We start from the raw sequence: 21,304 nt of genomic DNA on the forward strand, positions 1-21,304 counted from the left end.
AAAATGATGAATGATGGTTCTCTAATTAGCCTCAATTTCCCAAGTGGTGTGCTGAAAAAAACAAGAGTTTCTGAAAATGAACACCGGACTCAATGCTGTATCCCAGGGTATTTCAGCATTGAGAGACTGCTGCTTGTGCCTAATTTGACTTTTTCATTACCTTGCATCAGGGACTCATATTGCTCAGTCATACAAGTATTGTATTAATAAAGCCACACTTAATAGCTTTTTTTAGAACAGGAAAATTCATAAAGGCCAATTTAATCAACCAGCTTCTCCAATTAACTTTGCTTTCACACCAGAGCATCTGACGCCAACCCAAATCTGACATCAAGAGACTGTTGTTTGTTTAGTTGTGATGTTATTCATTTGTGTTTGTTTGGTTTTTAGCGGCAAAATTTTCAGTAGCGACGAATTGCTTTAATAAGTTGTTACATAGAAACAATTGCGAGCAGGGTTCACATTTGTGCACATTACATAGTTTAATAACACTTTAGTTTAAGTAAACATTCACACCATTTATACTGGTTTATTACCTGCATATTAACAAGATATTAACTGTTTATTAGCAGCCAAAAAGTGGGATCTACTTTACATCCCCAATTCCTAAACCCTACTAAATCCACATTAATATTGAGCTAAAAGTCTAAGGAAACGGTTAGTTTATTAAATAGTACATTAAAATAAAGTGTGATCTAAAGTTTATATTTGGCAACTTATCCAAAACAACTTACATTTCTTTAGATTTTATTAAACGTAATTCATTCTCTGGGAATCAATCCCATGACCTCATGCTTTTTGGGTTGAGCATTAGGAAAGCAAATTGATAACACAAAAATGTAATGGTTTCAGATCCAAAATATGTTTACTGTATGTCTATGACAAATCTACATTATAATCAAGGTGTTAATGGAATTGGATCCATGATCTTGGCTTTGTTTGTGACATTTGCAGAATTGCTTCTCATTGTGATGCAAACATAACAAAATTTTATATATATATAAAATTATATATATATATATATATATATATATATATATATATATATATATATATATATATATATTTTTTTTTTTTTTAATAAATGGACTAAAATTACATTTAAGCCATTAATAGTTAATAATGCATATCTTCTATGGGAATCAAACCCTTGACCTAGAAGTTACTGCAACCACACTTTTCTATTTGACAAACAGGAATGCTGCTCCATCTACTGCAGGGGTGTCCAAATTTTTTGGGCCGAGGGCCAGATGCAAAAAAAACAACGTTGTCGCGGGCCAAATTTTACATACATCACACAGACACGCATATATATATATATATATATATATATATATATATATATATATATATATATATATATATATATATATATATACAGTTGAAGTCAGTATTGTTAGCGAGAAGATTTTTTTCCACACATTTCTAAACATATTAGTTTTAGTAACTCATTTCTAATAACTGATTTATTTTATCTTTGCCATGATGACAGTAAATAATATTTGACTAGATATTTTTAAGACACTTCTATACAGCTTAAAGTGACATTTAAAGGCTTAACTAGGTTAATCAAGGTAACTAGTCAAGTTAAGGTAATTAGGCAAGTTATTTTATTACAATGGTTTGTTCTGAAGACTTAAGGGGCTAATAATTTTGACCTTAAATGGTTCATAAAAAAATTAAAACCGCTTTTATTCTAGCCGAAATACAACAAATAAGACTTTCTCCAGAAGAAAAAATATTATCAGACATACTGTAAAAATGTCCTTGACCTGTTAAACATCATTTGGGAAATATTTAAAAAAGAAGAAATAAATCAAAGAGGGGCTAATAATTCAGACTTCAACTGTGTGTATACAGACAGACAGACAGACAGACAGACAGACAGACAGACAGACAGACAGACAGATAGACAGATAGATAGATAGATAGATAGATAGATAGATAGATAGATAGATAGATAGATAGATAGATAGATAGATAGATAGATAGATAGATAGATAGATAGATAGATAGATAGATAGATCTAGACAAGAACTGCTGCTTAATTGAATGCATGTAATAGCGACACCCGGTGGTTATTTATTGAATTACGTTCATTTTTGTATAGCGGGCCAGATTCTATTGATATTTATAAAAAGCCTCGCGGGCCGCTACAAAACTGATTGCGGGCCGCAGATGGCCCGCGGGCCGTAGTTTGGACACGCCTGATCTACTGTATATTACAGTAGATCATTTTGGACCAAAAAGATGCATAGTTGCATCAAGATGCATCATTGTATTCAAAGCATTAATAAAAGATCTTACATTCCATAAGAACTGAACCCATAAAGCAAATAGCAGATGTTACTTAAAGTCATGAGTAAACCCATTACCTTATAAGTATTAATTAAATGACATATTTTCAAAATGATACAAAATTAAAAATGCGCTCACATTTACTCAGGGGCACCCCAAAGGGGCATAGGCCACCCCTATGTAAACTCTGGGCACCCCACTATGTTTTTGCTTTTGATATTAATAATTTAAATGTATTTACGTAAATTCACAATATTTCAATAAATAAATAAATCAAATGCAGCCACTAAAGGATTGTGGATTGACTGGTGCCACCGACATTTCTGATTTACTGGCCCCTTAAGCATGTGCTAAATAGATGTTTGACTGTTAGGTTATTCTGGCTGCACCTCGGGAATGGACCGCTTACGTTAACCGCAACAGACAAGCCAACTTTACCACAACAATTTCAAGTTTGTGTTCCAGATTTTTTTTTTTTTTAATTAGGGATAAAGTTCTTTAAACATAATTTGTATAGTATTGTTTGACGATGACAGATGAGATTGTACACTTTTTAATAAGGATTTTATTTATTTTTTAATGAAAAATTGTGTTTTATCTGATTAAAAAACCACAAATCCAAAACAACAAATAAATGCATTTTGAAATCAGCTTTTCAGAATCTAGTTTATTTGGCACCTTCATTTTTTTGTTGTTGTTGCTGGTGGACTTAAAAGAGCCACAAATGATTTTGTGGATGTATTTTGCAAAAAGATGCATCAATAGAAGAAGCTTTATTATTAATATTGTGGCTCAAAAAGGAATATGAATAAAATATATTATTAGGGTCTGAATTGTGAGGTATGGCTGCCGTCGCGTCATTCAGGTGGATGCTGCACACTGGTGGTGGATGTGTAAAGTGCTTTGAGTGTCCAGAAAAGCACTGTAAATGTAAAGAATTATTAATTATTATTATTAAATGATGAGAGAATTTTTAATTTTTGGTTTACTGTCCCTTTAGGTCAACTTAAAGGTTCTGTAAGGATGGCTAAATCTCTCCATACGGCAAGAACTGTTATTGAATTCCATGAGGCAAGACCACAAGTATTGTCAGGCACTAAACAATAAACTTTCTAATCTGAGTTCCAAGTTAAAAAGGTTTTACTTACTATTTTAAAATAAATTAACTTTTGTTTTGTTTTTACAGTGTAGTTCTGTGCTCTATTCTAGTGTTTTAAGCTATAGTAATGCAAAAAGTAGTTCACCCAAAAAAAACCTGAAACCTGAAACCATTGGCTTCCATGGTATTTCTTTTTCTTATTTGGATGTCAATACTTATATGTTTCTAACATTTTTCAAAATATCTTCTTTTGTAAAAAAAATAAAAATACAGAAAATAATAAATACATTTTTAATAAATTATATCAAAATTGTAATATTTGGGTAAACAGTCCCTTAAGCTTCATATATTTGACAATTGTCACGTACACAGCTTTGCTATGGTTTCTTGTTTCTTAGAGCACTCTCAATTTCTTTTCAATAACTGATGTCTAGTAAAAAAATCAATATTTGACATCCCTTTATCTATTTATTTGCTAGACAGCCATGTAATTAGCTAGATAGTGTAGAGTCAGCCAAAATGAAACCCCTTCTGGGTGATTCAAGACCTCGCATCAGGGTTCGGTGACCCCTGTCAGGGTTTATTTACATGCTGACTGTACATTACCTCTTACCAATCTTTAATGCAGACTATGAAAGAACTCTGAGGGAATCTTATCTCAGTGTGAACACCCAGAAATCAAGAGTTTAACCATGTAGGTCAAGCGGAACTGGCACAGTGCTCGACTCTGACCTTGTGAGGCAGGACGACAGCCGACCCCCCACTGATGCCTACGATGGGCACGGCTGTCTGCGTGGAGATGAAGTCCAGGATCTGCGCCACGGCCTCAGAGCCAATGTTATCTTCAAAGACCACCCCGTGCACTCTGTTAGCAGCCAGCGTGTCGCAGATGCGCGTCAGTAGAGTGCGCGGGTTGGTGTTGTTGACCAGCACAGTGATGGGGTTCACCTCCAGCGGCAGGTCCAGGAAGTTCTCGCGGCTCAGTCGGCCCTTGATCTCCGTCTGGTAGGCGGAGCCACTGAACACCACCGCCACGTTGACGGTGGGCTCCACCATCCCGAACGGTCGGCACTGGCAGCAGGGCACGGAGCAGACAGACAGCAGCAGCAGCACCGGCAGCCACAGTGTGTCGCTGAGACAGCCTAGATGAACGCCCATCTCAGTCGCCTACTGCCTGGGGGCAGGAAAGCACACACAAATGGGCAGGAGTTACAAGGAGATGCTGAGGTTTAGTCAGAGGTGGAAAGAGTTATGCAAAAATAATACACAAACACAGTTGAAGTCCCTCCCCTTTGAATTATTTTTCTTTTTTAAATATTTCCCAAATGATGTTTAACAGAGCAAGTAAATTTTCACAGTATGTTTCACAGTATGATCACATTTTTTCTTCTGGAGAAAGTCTTATATGATTTATTTAGGCAAGAATAAAACCAGTTTTTCATTTTTTAAAAACCATTTTAAGGACAAAATTATTAGGCCCTTTAAGCTATATATATATTATACAATAACTTGCCTTTTTACCCTAACCTGCCTAGTTAACCTACTGTAATTAACCTAGTTAAGCCTTTAAATGTCACTTTAAGCTGTATAGAAGTGTCTTGAAAAATATCTAGTCAAATATTATTTACTGTCATCATGACAAAGATTAAATAAATCAGTTATTAGAAATGAGTTATTAAAACAATCATGTTTAGAAATGTGTTGAAAAAAATCTGCTCTTTGTTTAACAGAAATTAAGGGAAAAATAAACTTAATTGTGTTACAGTATGTTCAATCCATAATACCCCATAAATTTATAAAAATGATTAGGTTAACATGGTTTGTGTTGGGTCAACATGAAGGAACTATGTGCAACCCAGCATTTTTTTTTAACAGTATATGGGTAAAAAATAGCTTTTCTAAAATACACTCATTTTATACTGCTTATTCAAACTACTTATTTAAAATGAGTTGAAACAACAGATTTCTCAAGTTGTTTTTTAGACAATCCACATAAATTTGTAAAAAATAAATAAAAATAGGTTAAAGATGCAGTTGGTCAGGGGTGTCCAAACTCGGTCCTGGACGGCCAGTGTGCATATTTTAGTTCCAATCCTAATTAAACACAGCTGAACCAACTAATCAAACTCTTTCTAGGTATACTAGAAAGTTCCAGTGAGGTGTGTTAAAGGAAGTTGGAGCTAAACTATGCAGGACACCGGCCCTCCAGGACTGAGTTTGGACACCCCTGCAGTAGGTGATCTGCCTAAAAGCTAACCAGTTAACATAATATAAAGAACTTGAGTGGAACCCAACATTTTTTATACTGTCAAAATGTTTCCACCGTATACCATACAAAATATAAACCTAGCTTACACAGGTGCGTTTTTCTTTGAAGGTTGTCTCTAATGATAATTTAGATTATTTTCCATTCTATAAAGCTATTTAACTTTAATTTACGCTCCTATAATATATGACTAAAGCAAGTTGAACAAAATCATGCAGAGCAAAAATCTGTGTAACCTAAGGCAGGGGTTCCCAAACTTTTTTAGCTCGAGACCCCTAAGATAACAATGCCAGTGACTTACGACCCCCAAATTCCTCTTAGGTGGTTATATGCAAACATTTGCTCATACAACAATAGACCTGTATATAAACACGAGCAAATAGACAACACAAAAAATGCGACCATATCATTTTCATAGTCTTTCATTAATTTGTTTAATTTAATATTAACCTCACCTAATGAGACTAGTGGACACAATGTTTTCAGCACAAGTCTTTTCTCGGTTTAATTTTGGAGATCATTCCATCAGCGATCATTCTCAATATTCAGTTGTAGCTTGTATTTACAGATATGGCTACTGAGAATGTGTGAGTGATCTAAAGTAGTGTCGCACGTCACTGCAGTAAATTGCAGCACAGCACAACATGGTCTAACACAAGAAATACATGGCCAGCATATAAAATTATAATATACACCGTTGTTCATTGTTTTTAGAAAATATTTAAAATCTTTTTTTCAGATAGGCCGGTTTAATTTACTTATTATACTGTATATTCCTAAATCGTTATAGCTTTTGTTTATTTTATATTGATTTATTTAATTTTTTTATTATATCCGATATTTCATTCATTCATTTTCTTGTCAGCTTAGTCCCTTTATTAATCCGGGGTCGCCACAGCGGAATGAACTGCCAACTTATCCAGCACGTTTTTAGACAGCGGATGCCCTTCCAGCCGCAACCCATCTCTGAGAAACATCCACACGCACTCATTCACGCACACACTCATACACTACGGACAATTTCGCTAACCCAATTCACCTGTACCGCATGTCTTTGGACTGTGGGGGAAACCGGAGCACCCGGAGGAAACCCACGTGAACGCAGAGAGAACATGCAAACTCCACACAGAAACCCAGTGACCTTCTTGCTCTGAGGCGACAGCACTACCTACTGCGCCACTGCGTTGCCATATCTGATTTTTGTATATCTTTACATGATTTCAGTATAGCTTAGGCTATTTTATCTAGATCTGTGAAATTGTGTTGAGCCTACAAAAGTGGACACATAATTTGTAATGTTTTTTTGTCTTTCTGTTGTAATCAGTTGTGAATATTAATACGTATTCATTATTTTCCAGATAAAGAAAGAAAGAAATCCAGTTGCTTGAGGCATCGACAGAGCTGAATCGAGCACTCTTTTGCCCAGTCTCTCAAACACAAATACATGCATGCATCTAAGCACGCATGTTTCATGCACAAACTCACCTTTTAAAAACCATTGACAACTGAGTCAATAGAAAAGCGCTTGTTTGTCCTTGTGCCACCTGGTGGCTATTGCGTAAAGCACAAAAATGTTTTGTTTTTTTTAAATGAAAAGGCGGCCTTTGCAGCTGCAGTACTGCACGTGAATGCATGTGACAAATTGCAGCACTGCACGTGATGAAACACGCGTTCTCAGTAGCCACATCTGTATTTTTCTTTTGTGTGTTTGACTGCCATAAAGGTTTCAGAAACTTTAATCTGGTGCTATAAAATCAATCTGCTGCAACTGGCACTATTGCTGTGTTGTTAATTTAACATAAACACACCGATCCTATAAAAATAGATTTAAAGGCTGATGGCTTTTCATTTGCATGTTGTTGTTTTTTATTATTAAAAACTTTTTTTAACTTCTGTTTGTTATGGTTAAAATATTGTAATTATTATAGTTTAATTAATTAGTTTATTTTAATTAATAATTTAATTGACTTTTTTAAATCACCAAGCGACCCCGTCATAGTCCCGTGACTCCCACTATGGGAAGCACTGACCTAAGGGGCAAAAATCTAGCTAATTCCACGTTAATGCTTAAGTTATGCACTCTGAACCCTGACTAACAAGATACAGGTGACCAGCATTTGGCACTGCAAACCAAACTTGTGTAGAAATATATGCATGTGAGGGATTATATATCTTCTTGGACACTTTGCTTGGACACAGTGCTTCCATACATTTATAAAGTGTCTCTGAGTTCAGTCTGTCAGAGGCAATTTTTTTAAGCATGATTTGATTGGACGGCAATATTGGGAGTTATTAATTTATGCCATTTATTATTTATGCATGGTTAATTTATGCCAATGTCATTCATTTTAGACAAGAAATAATAAACATAAAAAGTACTGCAGGTCGATGGATAAGAGCACATTTACATACATATACAGCATTTAAAATGTACTCGAGTAACAGTACACATTATTTAAACTACTTATTCATTCATTTTCATTTCAGCTTAGTTCCTTTATTAATCGGGTCATCACAGTGGAATGAACCACCAACTTATCCAGCATATGTTTTAAGCAGCGGATGCCCTTCCAACCTCAACCCCACACTGGGAAACACCCATACACACTCATTCACACACATGCACTACGGCCAGTTCATCTAATTCACCTATAGCGCATCTCTTTGAACTGTGGGGAAAACCAACGCGAACACAAGGAGGACATGCAAACTCCACACAGAAATGCCAACTGACCCTGCTGGGGCTCGAATCACCAACCTTCTAGCTGCCGATCATGCTACCCACTGTGCTACTGTGATGCCCCTTAAACTACCTAAGAACAATTCCTGAGAAAGCTGCTCTTATTATTAAGAAGGCGATACTGACTCCCAGAAATAACAGCATAAACAACAATGCTGGAATACAGGGTCGTGTGTGTGGATTGTGTTGCCAACTGGTCTGACATGAAGAATGCAACATTTTAGTCGTCCATGTGAAAATATGGATTGTTTTGACTACATTGTCTATACATTAAACTTTTAGAAAACAAAGAAATAAAATCACATTTTGTGTGAACACCTCTATCTAACAACAACCTGCAAACAAATGCAAAATTGAGATATATGTCAACAAAATAGCCACTTTCACAAAATGATGCTGGTAAATATCCTGAAAATTACCAGAACGACTTTACTGGTAAATTCAATGAAGCGCTGTTCACATAGGCAAGAACGTTCTGGAATTTTTCTGAAAAAGACCATTCACACATCCATTCCAAAATACCAGTAAATTCTGACATCATTAACCAGAAATGACGGCTACGCTTGGGGTTGGGCTTTTGTTGATGATTTCACTTTTATTTAAAGCTTTAGCAATCATGCAGCTGCTTTATTTTCATAAACCACGTGGATGTGAATGCCTCTGAATGTGTTAATTGGCTGGAGTAGATGTCACAAGTCAGCGCGTTCATGATTTGCTCTTCCCATAAATTTTTATTCTGCGTTCACGCAGAGCAGCATTTCGGCAAATTACCGGTAACGTTACAACATCTCTTTCTGGAAAATTGCCAGAACGAATTTACTGGTATTTTCAAAAGTGCCTTTTCACACTTCTCGAGGTCTGTATGTGTGAAAGGGACTAATATCAGTAATTTGTACCTTTTTGATTTAGTGGCTAATTCTTATGAATTTGTACAAACTTGTTTATACACTTTAGCACAATTTACTCATCCTCCAATGAGAGTTGGGTTAAGGGGTGGTGTTTTTTTTTGACATGTCTCCTTTTTAAAATAACATATTTTCATACGAATGAAATCTATGGATTTTTCTGACAATACATACAAAATACAGGTATATGTTTCCTCGTGAGATTGGGCTGGAATACAGTATGTAAACAAGTGTCAAAGTGAATGATAACTTGTGTTATTAGTTAGAAACCATTCAAACAAACAAGAGGAAATAAGGACTCAACCAAAAGAAATTACAAACAGTATAAAATTGAATACTAAACTGAAAACACAATGCTTTCATAACCACAACAATATAACTGAGATCTAAATGCTTTGTTTCTGGCAGAGCTCATAGAACAAAAGGTGATCCCTAAATAAATTCACCTCTATGTGACCATTTGCTTGAGGCTGTGGATTAAAGGTTTTACTCCCATAAATAATATTCAGTTTTTGGCGCAGACTGATTGTTTTACTTCATAAGACCCCAATATGTATCACCAGGAGCCACGGGTATTAATTCTAGTTTTGCCTGCATATGTTTTTCCAATCTCAAAATGCTCAAAGTTATTCATTCATTTATTTTCCTTCGGCTTAGTCCCTTATTTATCAGGGGTCGCCACAGTGGAATGAACCTCCAACTATTCCAGCATATGTTTTACTCAGTGAATGCCCTTCCAGCCACAACCCATTACTGGGAAACACCCCAAAACTCTCACATGCACTCATTCACTATGGCCAAGTTAGTTCATCCAGTTCACCAATAGCACCCAGTGGAAACCCACGCAAACACGAGGAGAACATGTAAACTCAACACAGAAATGCCAACTGACCCGGCTAGGACTCAAACCAGCAACCTTCTTGCTGTGAGGCGACAGTGCTAACCACTGAGCCACAGTGCCGCCCATATTTATACCACAGTTTTTTTTTTGTAGAAGTAACACATCTTGAGTGTATTGCTTCTTCATGTTGAATCAATGAATGTCTTCCATTTGTAAGTCGCTTAGGACAAAAGCGTCTGCTAAATGACTAAATCGAAATGTTCTACCAAAATGACCAGTATATCTTCAAAATGAGCCAAATTCTGAATAAAAAAATGTATTAATAATTATCATTTCATTGTCATATTGTTCCTTATTCGTGTTTATGCAACAGGTCTGTCTGGTTCTTGAATCTGATTGGTTGTTGTGATATTCTGCTAGTAACAGCGCTTGTCCAGCCCCTTTACCCTTGTGTATTACTCCGCCCACATACAGCATCAAGCAGAGTACACTCTACAGTTTGACAAATATTGCTGCAGCTGGACAACATAATGTACTTTTTAGGCTTCTTTAGTTGAAAATGTAGTTGTTTAGATTGCAACTCTGGAGTTTATAAGGATAGTGCCTATTTTAAAATATATATAATTTCTAAGAGAGCGCGTCGGTGGCCATTATCCTGTCATACTGAGCAAAGATGGTTGGTGTTGTCCATCCACAAGATGATGACAGAGACTGCATATTAGCCCTTCGAGGAGGAAAAATACAGCGTAATTTTTAACTACAGCTGATCAAATAATTATAAAACTGGTAAGTGACTTTCTAAGTCGATCTCACTCTTTTGTATGTTGTAGTACTGTATTTATACCATAGTAATTGTAGTGTATTGAGCGTGTTATGGGAATCGCATATCAGGAATGTGTGTTGTGTTGGCAGAAAGCAAGAAAAAATATCTGCATGTGTTAACGTTTTTCCTTATCGCAAACACAACAGCAATCTGGGTTAATTATTGTAATATTCCAGCTTCTGCTGTTCTGACATTAGCTGCAAATGTGAATGAATGGAGAAAGTAATTCCTCATACAAAACACTCTCCGTGTTTGATTTTCTTTTTTATATACACTATTATGTCATCAAACTGTTGTATAAACGCAATATCACATGAATAGCAGTGCAATGCGGCTGTATATCGTCACTGGTGGGACACTAATGCACTCTGCCTGCAGCGTCGTGCCAACGCACGCCTTCCACCAGTGTCCATAAACAGCAACATCACACTGCTACTTGTGTGATATAGCTTATATATCACACATAAAGTATTTTTTATTTGTCAAAACTTAAAATCTACAAACTGTGAAACATTATTTATTTCATTTTAACTTTCAATACTCATTTTTGACAGAAGTCACAGCTCTTTGTAACATTACGCCATGCACTGTAACTCTAATCTTCCAATAAATCTCCAGTGGATACCTTCAGCAAAATGAATGGATCAAATATTCAGGAAATAGATCAAATAGTGGGTTTTGTAGTTTTACATTGTACTGAAATGTACTCGCTGATGAGGATGCATATGAACTTGAGCTGTTGTGCACACACAGACCAAAAGGTGTGGTACTGTAAACGGATCAGTTTCATCCACATAACAACATTGCCATAATACTTCATAATCCATACGTCAGACTTCTTCTGTTGTCGTTCAGCATTAATGCATCAGCAAACCTTTTAAAACTATTCTTGTATTAAACATTAGAGACCATTAGAGTTTGCACGTTTGAAGTCATGTTCGGCAGTCACCCAGCTGCTGTGCTAAGAGCATCCAACAGATGGTGGACACTGTAAAAAAAAAAAAATCTCCTTTTCTCAACAAATGGAGATTTATGACCCCTAACTTACGCCTTTTGCCCTTTATTTTTACAGAGCGTCAAGTCTAATCCCTGACATGAAAACTCAATAGGCAATAGATGCTAGAAACACTGGCCTTAATGTTTTGTTACTGGATTTTAAAGCTCGTTTAAGCCACCAGTATGGATAGAGGAAAAAAATCTCACGTAAAATCAAGGTTAATTTGAGCTTTCATTTATCATCTTTCTTTTGTGACTTGCTCAGTCTTCCTTTATAGTCTCAGATCCAACGGTATCGACATGTTGAGTTATCCATCAGTCTGTGCTATTTTTAAAGGGATTCAGGTCTTTGAATGGCTTTAGTTGTGTTGCGGAGATGACACTTTTAACATGCTGACCAAATTTACTCTGTCTCATGAGCCAGACACCATGTAATCCCGCTGTAATCCCTGCTAGTATGTCATGCTTGCGGCCTGATGGTTTCTTTCACCTCATCTGATGGTCTTGTGTGGCCGAGGAGCATGTGGTAATGACTTTATTCCGGCTATGACCCCATATTACAGGTTCATATGCTATAGTTTATAAATACACTTCTGCACAAAAGCTTTGGGGCCGGGAAGATTGGTTAAGTGTTTTTGAAAGTTTCTTCTGCTCACTGAGGTTGCAAATTTATAAATTAATTATAAAAAAAATACTGTGAAATATGAAAAATCAATGAAATTTTTGGTCTTAAAAATCAAAAGATCTGGGGTGTGTATCTCAGTTCTGAGATGAAAGTCAGAATTACAAGACAGCTTATGAATCTTCTGATAAAAGTTCTGATAAATTGTTAACAAAAAAAAATGAATTTGGGAAATATTAATCCAATTTTTTTTGTTTTGTTCAATCCATTTAAATGTGTAAAGTATTAAGTTAACTTAAGCATTTCCTGTTAGGACAACATGAATGAATCGTGTTGGTCTAACTACCTGGTTAGGGGATTTGAGTTCCCATCATGTTTTGCAGGATTGAATTAAGAGAGGGAAATGTTGACAATAAAAGTAATCTTAGGTGTTAATAGAAAGGCATGTTAGAGTTTAATAGTCACTTTTTGATGATTTAGAAGAGTTTAATGTAATGCTTTGAGTTTTGAGATTACCACATTTAACTTAATTTGTTTTGTTTGAATTCAGCCCAAATAAATTGTTTACAACCACTTAATACAAAACAAAAAAAATGTAAATCCAAACAATCATCTTAGAATCATTTTTTCAGTGTTGCAAAAACACCCATGTTTTGGGTGTTGGCAGCTTAATCAGCGAAACTGCAGTTTGTTGCTTTGCTCAGTGAGCAATAACTGTCCTAATATGAGTTCTGAGATCAGTCTCAATCAACTGTATATGTAACTCATAAAATATGCTTAAAATGGCTTTTTAAATTCATTTAGGAAAACTTCAAATAAATCTAAAATCTTAAAGACTAAAGATAAATAAAAAAGTACAAATGTATTAAATGATAGTTCACCCTAAAATGAAAATGCTGTCTTGATTTATTTAATCACCATCACAAATGTTTCTTTCTTCTTGCGAATCATGACACAATCTAAATTTTAAAGCAACCTATCACTTTAAAGCCATTTACACACCAAAGACCAAAGAGTTAATCAAGTTCTGCTAAAGAGTTATCAGTATATACATACTTTTTCAAAATTGGCCAAATTCATTCATTCATTCATTCATTCATTCATTCATTCATTTCTTTATTCATTCATTTTCCTTTGTCTTAGTCTCTATTTCAGAGGTCTATTCCAGCATACGTTTTACACAGTGGATGCCCTTCCAGCCACAACCCAGTACCATGAAACACAGATAAACTCTCACATTCACACACACACACACACACACACACACACACACACACACACACACACACACACACACCCACACACACACACACTATGGCCAATTTAATTTATTCAATTCACTTAGCGCATGTCTTTGGATTGTGGGGGAAACCGGAAAAAACCCATGCCAACATGGGGGAGAACATGCAAAATCCACACAGAAATGCCAATTGGCCCAGCTAGGACTCGAACCAGCAACCTTCTTTAGTGCTAACCACTGAGCTACAATGTCACCCAATGGTCAAATTACTCATCAGTAAATTTTATCTATACGTATGGAGCCAGATCAGTCTCAAAAATAATACATTTATAGTGTAAAATTAATTAGTGTACAGCACAATTCACTTTTACAAAATCCAGTTTGTAAATTCAAAACACGCTTCATAAATACAACACACAATTTGTAAAAATCATGAAGATTTTCGCCTAATGAATTGGATTTGTGTATTTTTTAATCGTGTTTTGAATTGACAAATTGGATATGTGTATTTTTGAATCGTGTTTTGAATTTATGAATTAGATTTGTGTATTAATGAATCCTATTTTGAATTGGTAAACTAGATTTGTGAATTTACGAATCGTATTTTGAATTTATGAATTAGATTTGTGTATTTATGATTCATATTCATATTCACTGCTGTACATTGCACTGTTTACTCATTGAACTGTACATGCCCACTGCACATGGACATTTGTAATTATGTACACACCCACTGTACATATACACTTGTAATCATGCTCATTTATTTGCACACTACTGATTATTAATAGCTACCTGTACATATATTCATATATTGAAACATATACACTTGTAATCATGTTTATCTATCTGCACACTACTGATTATTAATAGCAACCTGCACATATATTCATATATTGTAAATCTGTTCATAGCTAATCCAACCTGTATATAATGTTCATAGTACATCCATCTGTAAATATCACTATAGTTTTTCTATAACTGCACTTTATAACTTATACCAATATCCTGCACTTGCTGCAATTGGACTGCTGGTTAGACCTAAACTGCATTTCGTTGCATTGTACTTGTACATGTGTGATGACAATAAAGTTGAATCTAATCTAATCTAATATTTTAAATTTACGAACTGGATTTTTGTATTTTCGAATCGTTTTGAATTTTCTAATTGGACTTTTGTATTTATGAATCATATTTTGAAGTCACGAATTGGATTTGTGTATTTATGAATTGGGTTTCGAACTTACAAATGTAAGTGTAAATGTCTTATTTTTGAGAATGATCTGGCTCCATAATACACTGGTTAAATTTAGGTTTATGTCAAACAGACAAATGAAGCATATTAAAGCATGCAGTGAATCTAATGAAAGCACATTATTATTTGTAAATACGAGCTAGAGCTGTGTTGTTTTACCGTGACAGACTTCAGCACAGCAGTTGTCAGATTGCACATCATGCTTACTAGCAGGACCAAAAAACACAACACACGGTCTGCATGGCCTGGTTACTTTTACACAAATACCCATGAAGAGGAGACCAAAAATTATATTTACAATTTAATTTTTCTCCCAGTACTTGTGACGTATCAGTGCACAGGTTACACACTAATTCCAGTGCACTGGCTTGATTAATTACATTTACTGGTGTGCTGTTACAGCTGGGAGAAATGTTATTGATATAAATTGTTGCTGTAACTGCTATGAATGCAGATTCTGTGGTGCATTATTCATCGTTCCACACGTACAGCCAGTTGTTATGTGCGGGAGGTAATAGGGTTACGGATTCAAACAGGTTTAAATATGATTGGTCCATCAGAAATGATCAGGAGGTTTCTCCCTACATTTGGATTGAATCTTAAGCAAACCTTTTATTGCAAAATAAGCTAGATTTATTTTCATGACAGTAATTGTATTGTTGAATATTTATTGTTATTATGATTACAATTATTTACACAGTATATGATAAATGCATTTTAGAAATTTTATGCAATTACCTCAACATTTAAATTATCAGTAAACAATTAGAGAAAATGGTTGCTGGTAAATACAAAACCATGTTTAATAAAATAATTTAAATATAATATAATATAATATAATATAATATAATATAATATAATATAATATAATATAATATAATATAATATAATATAATATAATATTATTGGTGGACATAGATGATTTTTTAAAATCAGATTAATCTCACTGTGATCTCGGAATTAATCTAGATTATTCTAAATTAAAATGCTTTAATTCTGCCGAAGGCATTCAGAATATATGTGCTACACAAATAATAAGTCTTTGAGAACAGGTTTCTCAAGTCAGGTGGCGCATTAGACCAGGGGCTCATCTCCTGTTTCACAACAAACTGCTTGAGAAACTGTTCTACTATGATAATTGGTGATGAAAATAAATGATGTTCAATAAGATGCGTTTACTAACTGTTTAGTCAGTTAAACATGAATTTTGAACTGTAGGCCTACATAAGCTCCAAACAGCAATTTTTGATCATCTTAATCCGACTAAAGTCATAACTGAACTAAACAGAAATGGAGTAAAGACATGTGGAGTATGCGTTTACGCGTATTCTGTTGTCTTGCTTGCTGGCTCTTCTCTCTGCTTGCGCAAAACTTTTGGGATTTTTGTCAGTCTTGAGGCTAGACTTGGTAAAATTGCTTTCTCTGGTTACGCACCCTTTCTGGAGTGCCCGTTTCCTCACGCTAGATTAGTTCAATGCATGTGTGAACATCCCCTGTGCGCGCGCGAGCACTAGTTTCCTTGCGTGTAGGTCTGTAATCTTCTCCGGTTCACTTCTCCTCACGCAAAAACATCACCAGTGCGCTCGATTATTTTTGCAATAGAATTGCCGTCATACAAAAAGTTGAGGTCAGATTTATTAGCCCCCCTGTCTATTTTTTTCCCCAATGTCTATTTAACAGAGAGAAGATTTTGAACACAACAAGAAGAGAACACATTTCTAAAATTGGTTTTAATAACCCATCTCTAATAATTGATTTATTTTATCTTTGCCATGATGACAGTAAATAATATTTGACTAGATATTTTTCAGAACACTTCTATACAGCTTAAAGTGGCATTTAATGGCTTAATTAAGTTAATTAGGTTAACTAGGCAGGTTAGGGTAATTAGGCAAGTCATTGTATAACGATGGTTTGTTCTGTAGACTATCGAAAAAATATATAGCTTAAAGGGGCTAATAATTTTGACCTTAAAATGGTGTTTAAAAAAATAAAAGCTGCTCTAACTATTCTAGCCGAAATAAAACAAATCAGACTTTCTCCAGAAGAAAAAATATTATCAGACATACTATGAAAATTTTCTTGCTCTGTTAAACATCATTTAGAAATTATTTAAAAAAGAAAAAAAAAATTCAAAATGGGGCTAATAATTTTGACTTCAACTGTATATATGTTAAATTTTAATAATAATATATATATTATATTATATATATTATATATATATATATATAATATTTATTTTCATTTGAAACCATTGCTAATCTCTATAATTCCTACTTCCTTTAGCCCATCAACTCCCTGTCCCCGCCCAACACACACACCCCAATCCGCCACCCACCCAAATTTCCCTGAGAAATGTAAACACTTCCCGTGTTCTTCTGATCAAACCCTCCAGCTCAATACAACAGTAACAGCTCAATAAATCATCTAGTTTGTGAGTGGGTCGATCAGTTTTTTAAACCAATAGCACACTAGGGAAAGTATGCAGAAATAGCTATCATAATTTTTCTAATTTCCCTGATGACTCCCATAAAACTGTTCAACTTTAAGAGCTGTAATTCACTTTACTAGTCTACAAGTATATCATTTTATCCTCCAATCACCCTCTTATCTCACACACTGTTGATTTTTATACGCTTTTTTTTAGTAAAATATTATATATAAGTACTGGGTTGTTGCTGTAAGGGTATGTGCTGCATAAAACATATTCTGTAATAGTTGGCGGTGTCAACCCCTGATAAATAAGGGATTTAGCTGAAGGAAAACTAATGAATGAATAATATATGGAGTTGACATTTTCATAAATGAAATTACTCATTAAAAAATGGTCATATATACAGTACATAAAAAATCATCTATAAGAAAATTTTTATCATGAAAAAAATCTAATATTTGTCAATAAAAAACTTATTTTTATTTAAAGAACGAATTATTTATTTATTCTTTTAAATTTAAAGTAAAAAAAAAGTGGTAAATCTGCATATTTAAATGAGAACGGCCCAACAACTTGCCTGATATGTGGGCGGGGCCATCCACTTGTCCAACCAATAACACTTAGGGGAAAGTATATGCACAAACAGCTATCATCATTTCCCCAATTCTCTCTAGAAGCGCACAAAATAAAACCTTCACCTTTAAGAGCGGTAATCCAGTAATCAGTAATCATTTATCCTCTCCCTCACACTCTTTGATTCTCTGTGGGTTTAATGTGTGTCAGTGTCCTTGCCCGTCCCGAAGTTTGTGCTCAGATTAGTGATCTCTCTGATTCAGCTCTCTGTGGAAGTGAGGAACGCTCACTAGATTATCAAACATCCAGCCTGGCATGAAGAGCTCCACCATCACGCTCCACTCATTATCCCACAGTGCTCTCATTATAGACATGCCTATTGTTTATACAGTGTCTTAATATATGCAGATTAAATGTGCCTTCTGCTGGGCTGATCAAATCTCTTAATACACTGCTTCAGATCTCAAACAAGTGTTCAACACCATCTAGTGGAGGAATAAAGAGAAAAAAAGACGCAGACCCCATGGCACAGACACAAAGTTCCTGTTGACTGATCTTCATATAGTGCATTAGTTTTAAATAATGTGCCATTGTTTGTTAAGTTTGATGCTATGTTTAACATTTTCTGACTACACACACAGTCTGTATATAACAAATGGTGCTTAAATATGCTCATTGTGTGCTATTTAAAGGGCATCTATTTTACTCCTTTAAGATTCTTTTGTGTCTCAAGAATGTGTCTGTGAAGTTTAAGCTCAAAACACCCATCAGATTATTTATTAGACATTTCAATTTCCTTTGTAATTTTCAACTCTGAGCATCTTGTAGCTGTTTTTGTGGTCTGTGCCTTTAATGCTAGTTCTCTCCGCCCACCGTTCCCACATGCTTGTAAGAGTGTGCCTCAGTCTCAACCTTGGGTGCGTCAGATAAACAGTACAGTGACAGACATGAAGCAAGCATATCTCATGTAACGTTTGTAAAAAATACAACAGTAAGAACTTTCCCAATGATTATTAATGTACTTGTTGTGGAGTTATTTCAAGCCTTTTTCCAACTAGTCACACACAATGTCGTTACAAAGTTCACAAGCACTCACACACAGCGTGCACGTTTAACTTTGCCCTGTGTTTTTTTCAGTTCAAATGACTAGAGTATTGGACCCAGAAACATTTGGTCTCATATACACACAAATTATTGCATAATTTTTACGTATGTATATGGACATTTGAAATTATCAAGAAAATGTCAGCCTAATTCTCAACACACGTGTGTGTGTGTGTGTGTGTGTGTGTGTGTGTGTGTGTGTGTGTGTGTGTGTGTGTGTGTGTGTGTGTGTGTGTGTGTGTGTGTGTGTGTGTGTGTGTGTGTGTGTGTGCATACTCAAAACCATGATTTTAGCTTGTTCTTCAAACTACTTATTTAAAACAAGCTGAATCCACACAATTCTTTAGGGTTTTTTGGGGACAACTTAATTGTTTTACGTTCAATCCACTTAAAGTTGTTAAAACTATAAGGTTAATTTAACTGATTTGTGTTGGGACAACATAAGCCCCTTTCACACATACAGACTTTTCCGGAAAATGACCGTCAATTTTCCCTTAAAGGGATTATGTATGAACAGGCCCTTTGAAAATACCGGTAAATTTGTTCCGGTAATTTTCCGGAAAGAGAAGTTGTAACATTACTGGTACTTTCCGGGAATGCTGCTCTGTGTGAACGCAGAAGGAAAATTGCCGGAGAGAGCGCGTTCAAATTAAGAGCGACTTGTGAAAGTGTTCTTATATCATCAGCATTTGTATAGTCAAATGTGCAAACAAAGCTGTTTTTAGCTGCCTTCGAAAAGTAGCGATTTTTTTTTTTCCCTACGGTTATTTGGCCCTTCTATTAGACAAAATGAGCAACATGACTGCTAAAGTTTTAAATAAAAGTGAAACCATCAACCTCTTGACTATGTTTACAAATAAAATTGCAGCTGTTTGGAGGATATTTCTGGTTATAGTGTCAGAATTTACCAATATTGTGAAATGGATGTGTGAATGGTATATATGACATGTAACGATATCACTGTGAGAAAGGGGCTACATAGGCTTCTGAATTGTGTGAATTGTGTTTACAGTGCAGATAGGCTTATTCTTAAACTTGTTTTTCTGTTCGTTTTTTTTAACACTTTATTTTTAGGATTTATTTTTACATAAATGTGCCCAAAACAAAAACAACCACAAAACAGACAAACACTTATTTCCTCTTTGTGGCTTTAAAATAAGAGGCACATAGCTAACAGTCTGCGCACATCAAGGTTCAAGATTTCAAGCGTCATACAAACGCACAGCAAGTTTATGTATAGTGTGCATACACAACACCATTATAGCAATAAAAAAAAAAATAAATAATAATAATCAATAAATAAAGATGTAAAAATGGAAATAAGAAAACAGCAGAAAGGTTCTGGATACCTAGTTTGGAGTTTTATTAATGAGTGCTTGCATGCATAAGGTTAATAATTTGAATAATTCACACCCAAACCAGCTCCATAGAAGGGCATTCCACAAAGTGGCACTCGTCCAGTGAAAGACAATTATGGCACAGAACCAAAAGATAAAGAACTTTAGTGATAATAAATGTGAGGTTTTGTTGTCAAAGGAGGAGGCCAGAATAAATTTGCTATTTAAAAAAGTTGCATAAATCAATAAGGACTTCTCTCTGGACAGCAATTCATCACTTACAATAAACATATCTGTGTGCTCACTAAAGAGGCGCTCACTCCTTAGTCCTTAGGGCACATATAGCACCTCTAAACACAAGGTGAAACCCAATAATCATCATTTAAATAAGGATAGAACTAATGATTGTTTTTTTGGACCTCCAATTATGCTGTATTATAAATGTTTAGTATCTGGTTACTTTTCACCCACCTTGTAAATAACATCTAATTATATGTAGGCTTCTGTAAACATGAGCAATAACACACGAGTAGCAGTGCGATATGGCTGTTTATCAGCACTGGTGTGTGCGTGTATTAGCGAGGCCGCAGGATGAGTGCTTAGTGTCCCACCAGTGCCGATATACAGCCGCATAGCACTGCTACGAGTGTGATATTGCGTTTACACAACAGTTTGATGGCATAATTGTGTGTATAAAAAAGAAAATCAAACACAGAGAGTCTCAAAAACCCTTTTATACAATGAACAACTTTCTTCCGCCATTCATTCATA

At 35.2% G+C, this 21,304-nt stretch overlaps 1 protein-coding gene across 1 annotated transcript in view; it reads right to left on the bottom strand.

Annotated features, from left to right (window-relative positions):
- The window catches only part of grin2ca (glutamate receptor, ionotropic, N-methyl D-aspartate 2Ca), a 129,580-nt gene that overhangs the window by 82,222 nt on the left and 26,054 nt on the right, over positions 1–21,304 (bottom strand). The window contains 1 exon segment of the mRNA NM_001365787.1: positions 4,130–4,571. Coding sequence (NP_001352716.1) covers positions 4,130–4,555 — 426 coding nt within the window. The 5' untranslated portion in view covers positions 4,556–4,571.

This window comes from Danio rerio, chromosome 3 (genome assembly GCF_052040795.2).
Source record: "Danio rerio strain M-AB ecotype USA chromosome 3, GRCz13ab, whole genome shotgun sequence".
NCBI lineage: Eukaryota > Metazoa > Chordata > Actinopteri > Cypriniformes > Danionidae > Danio > Danio rerio.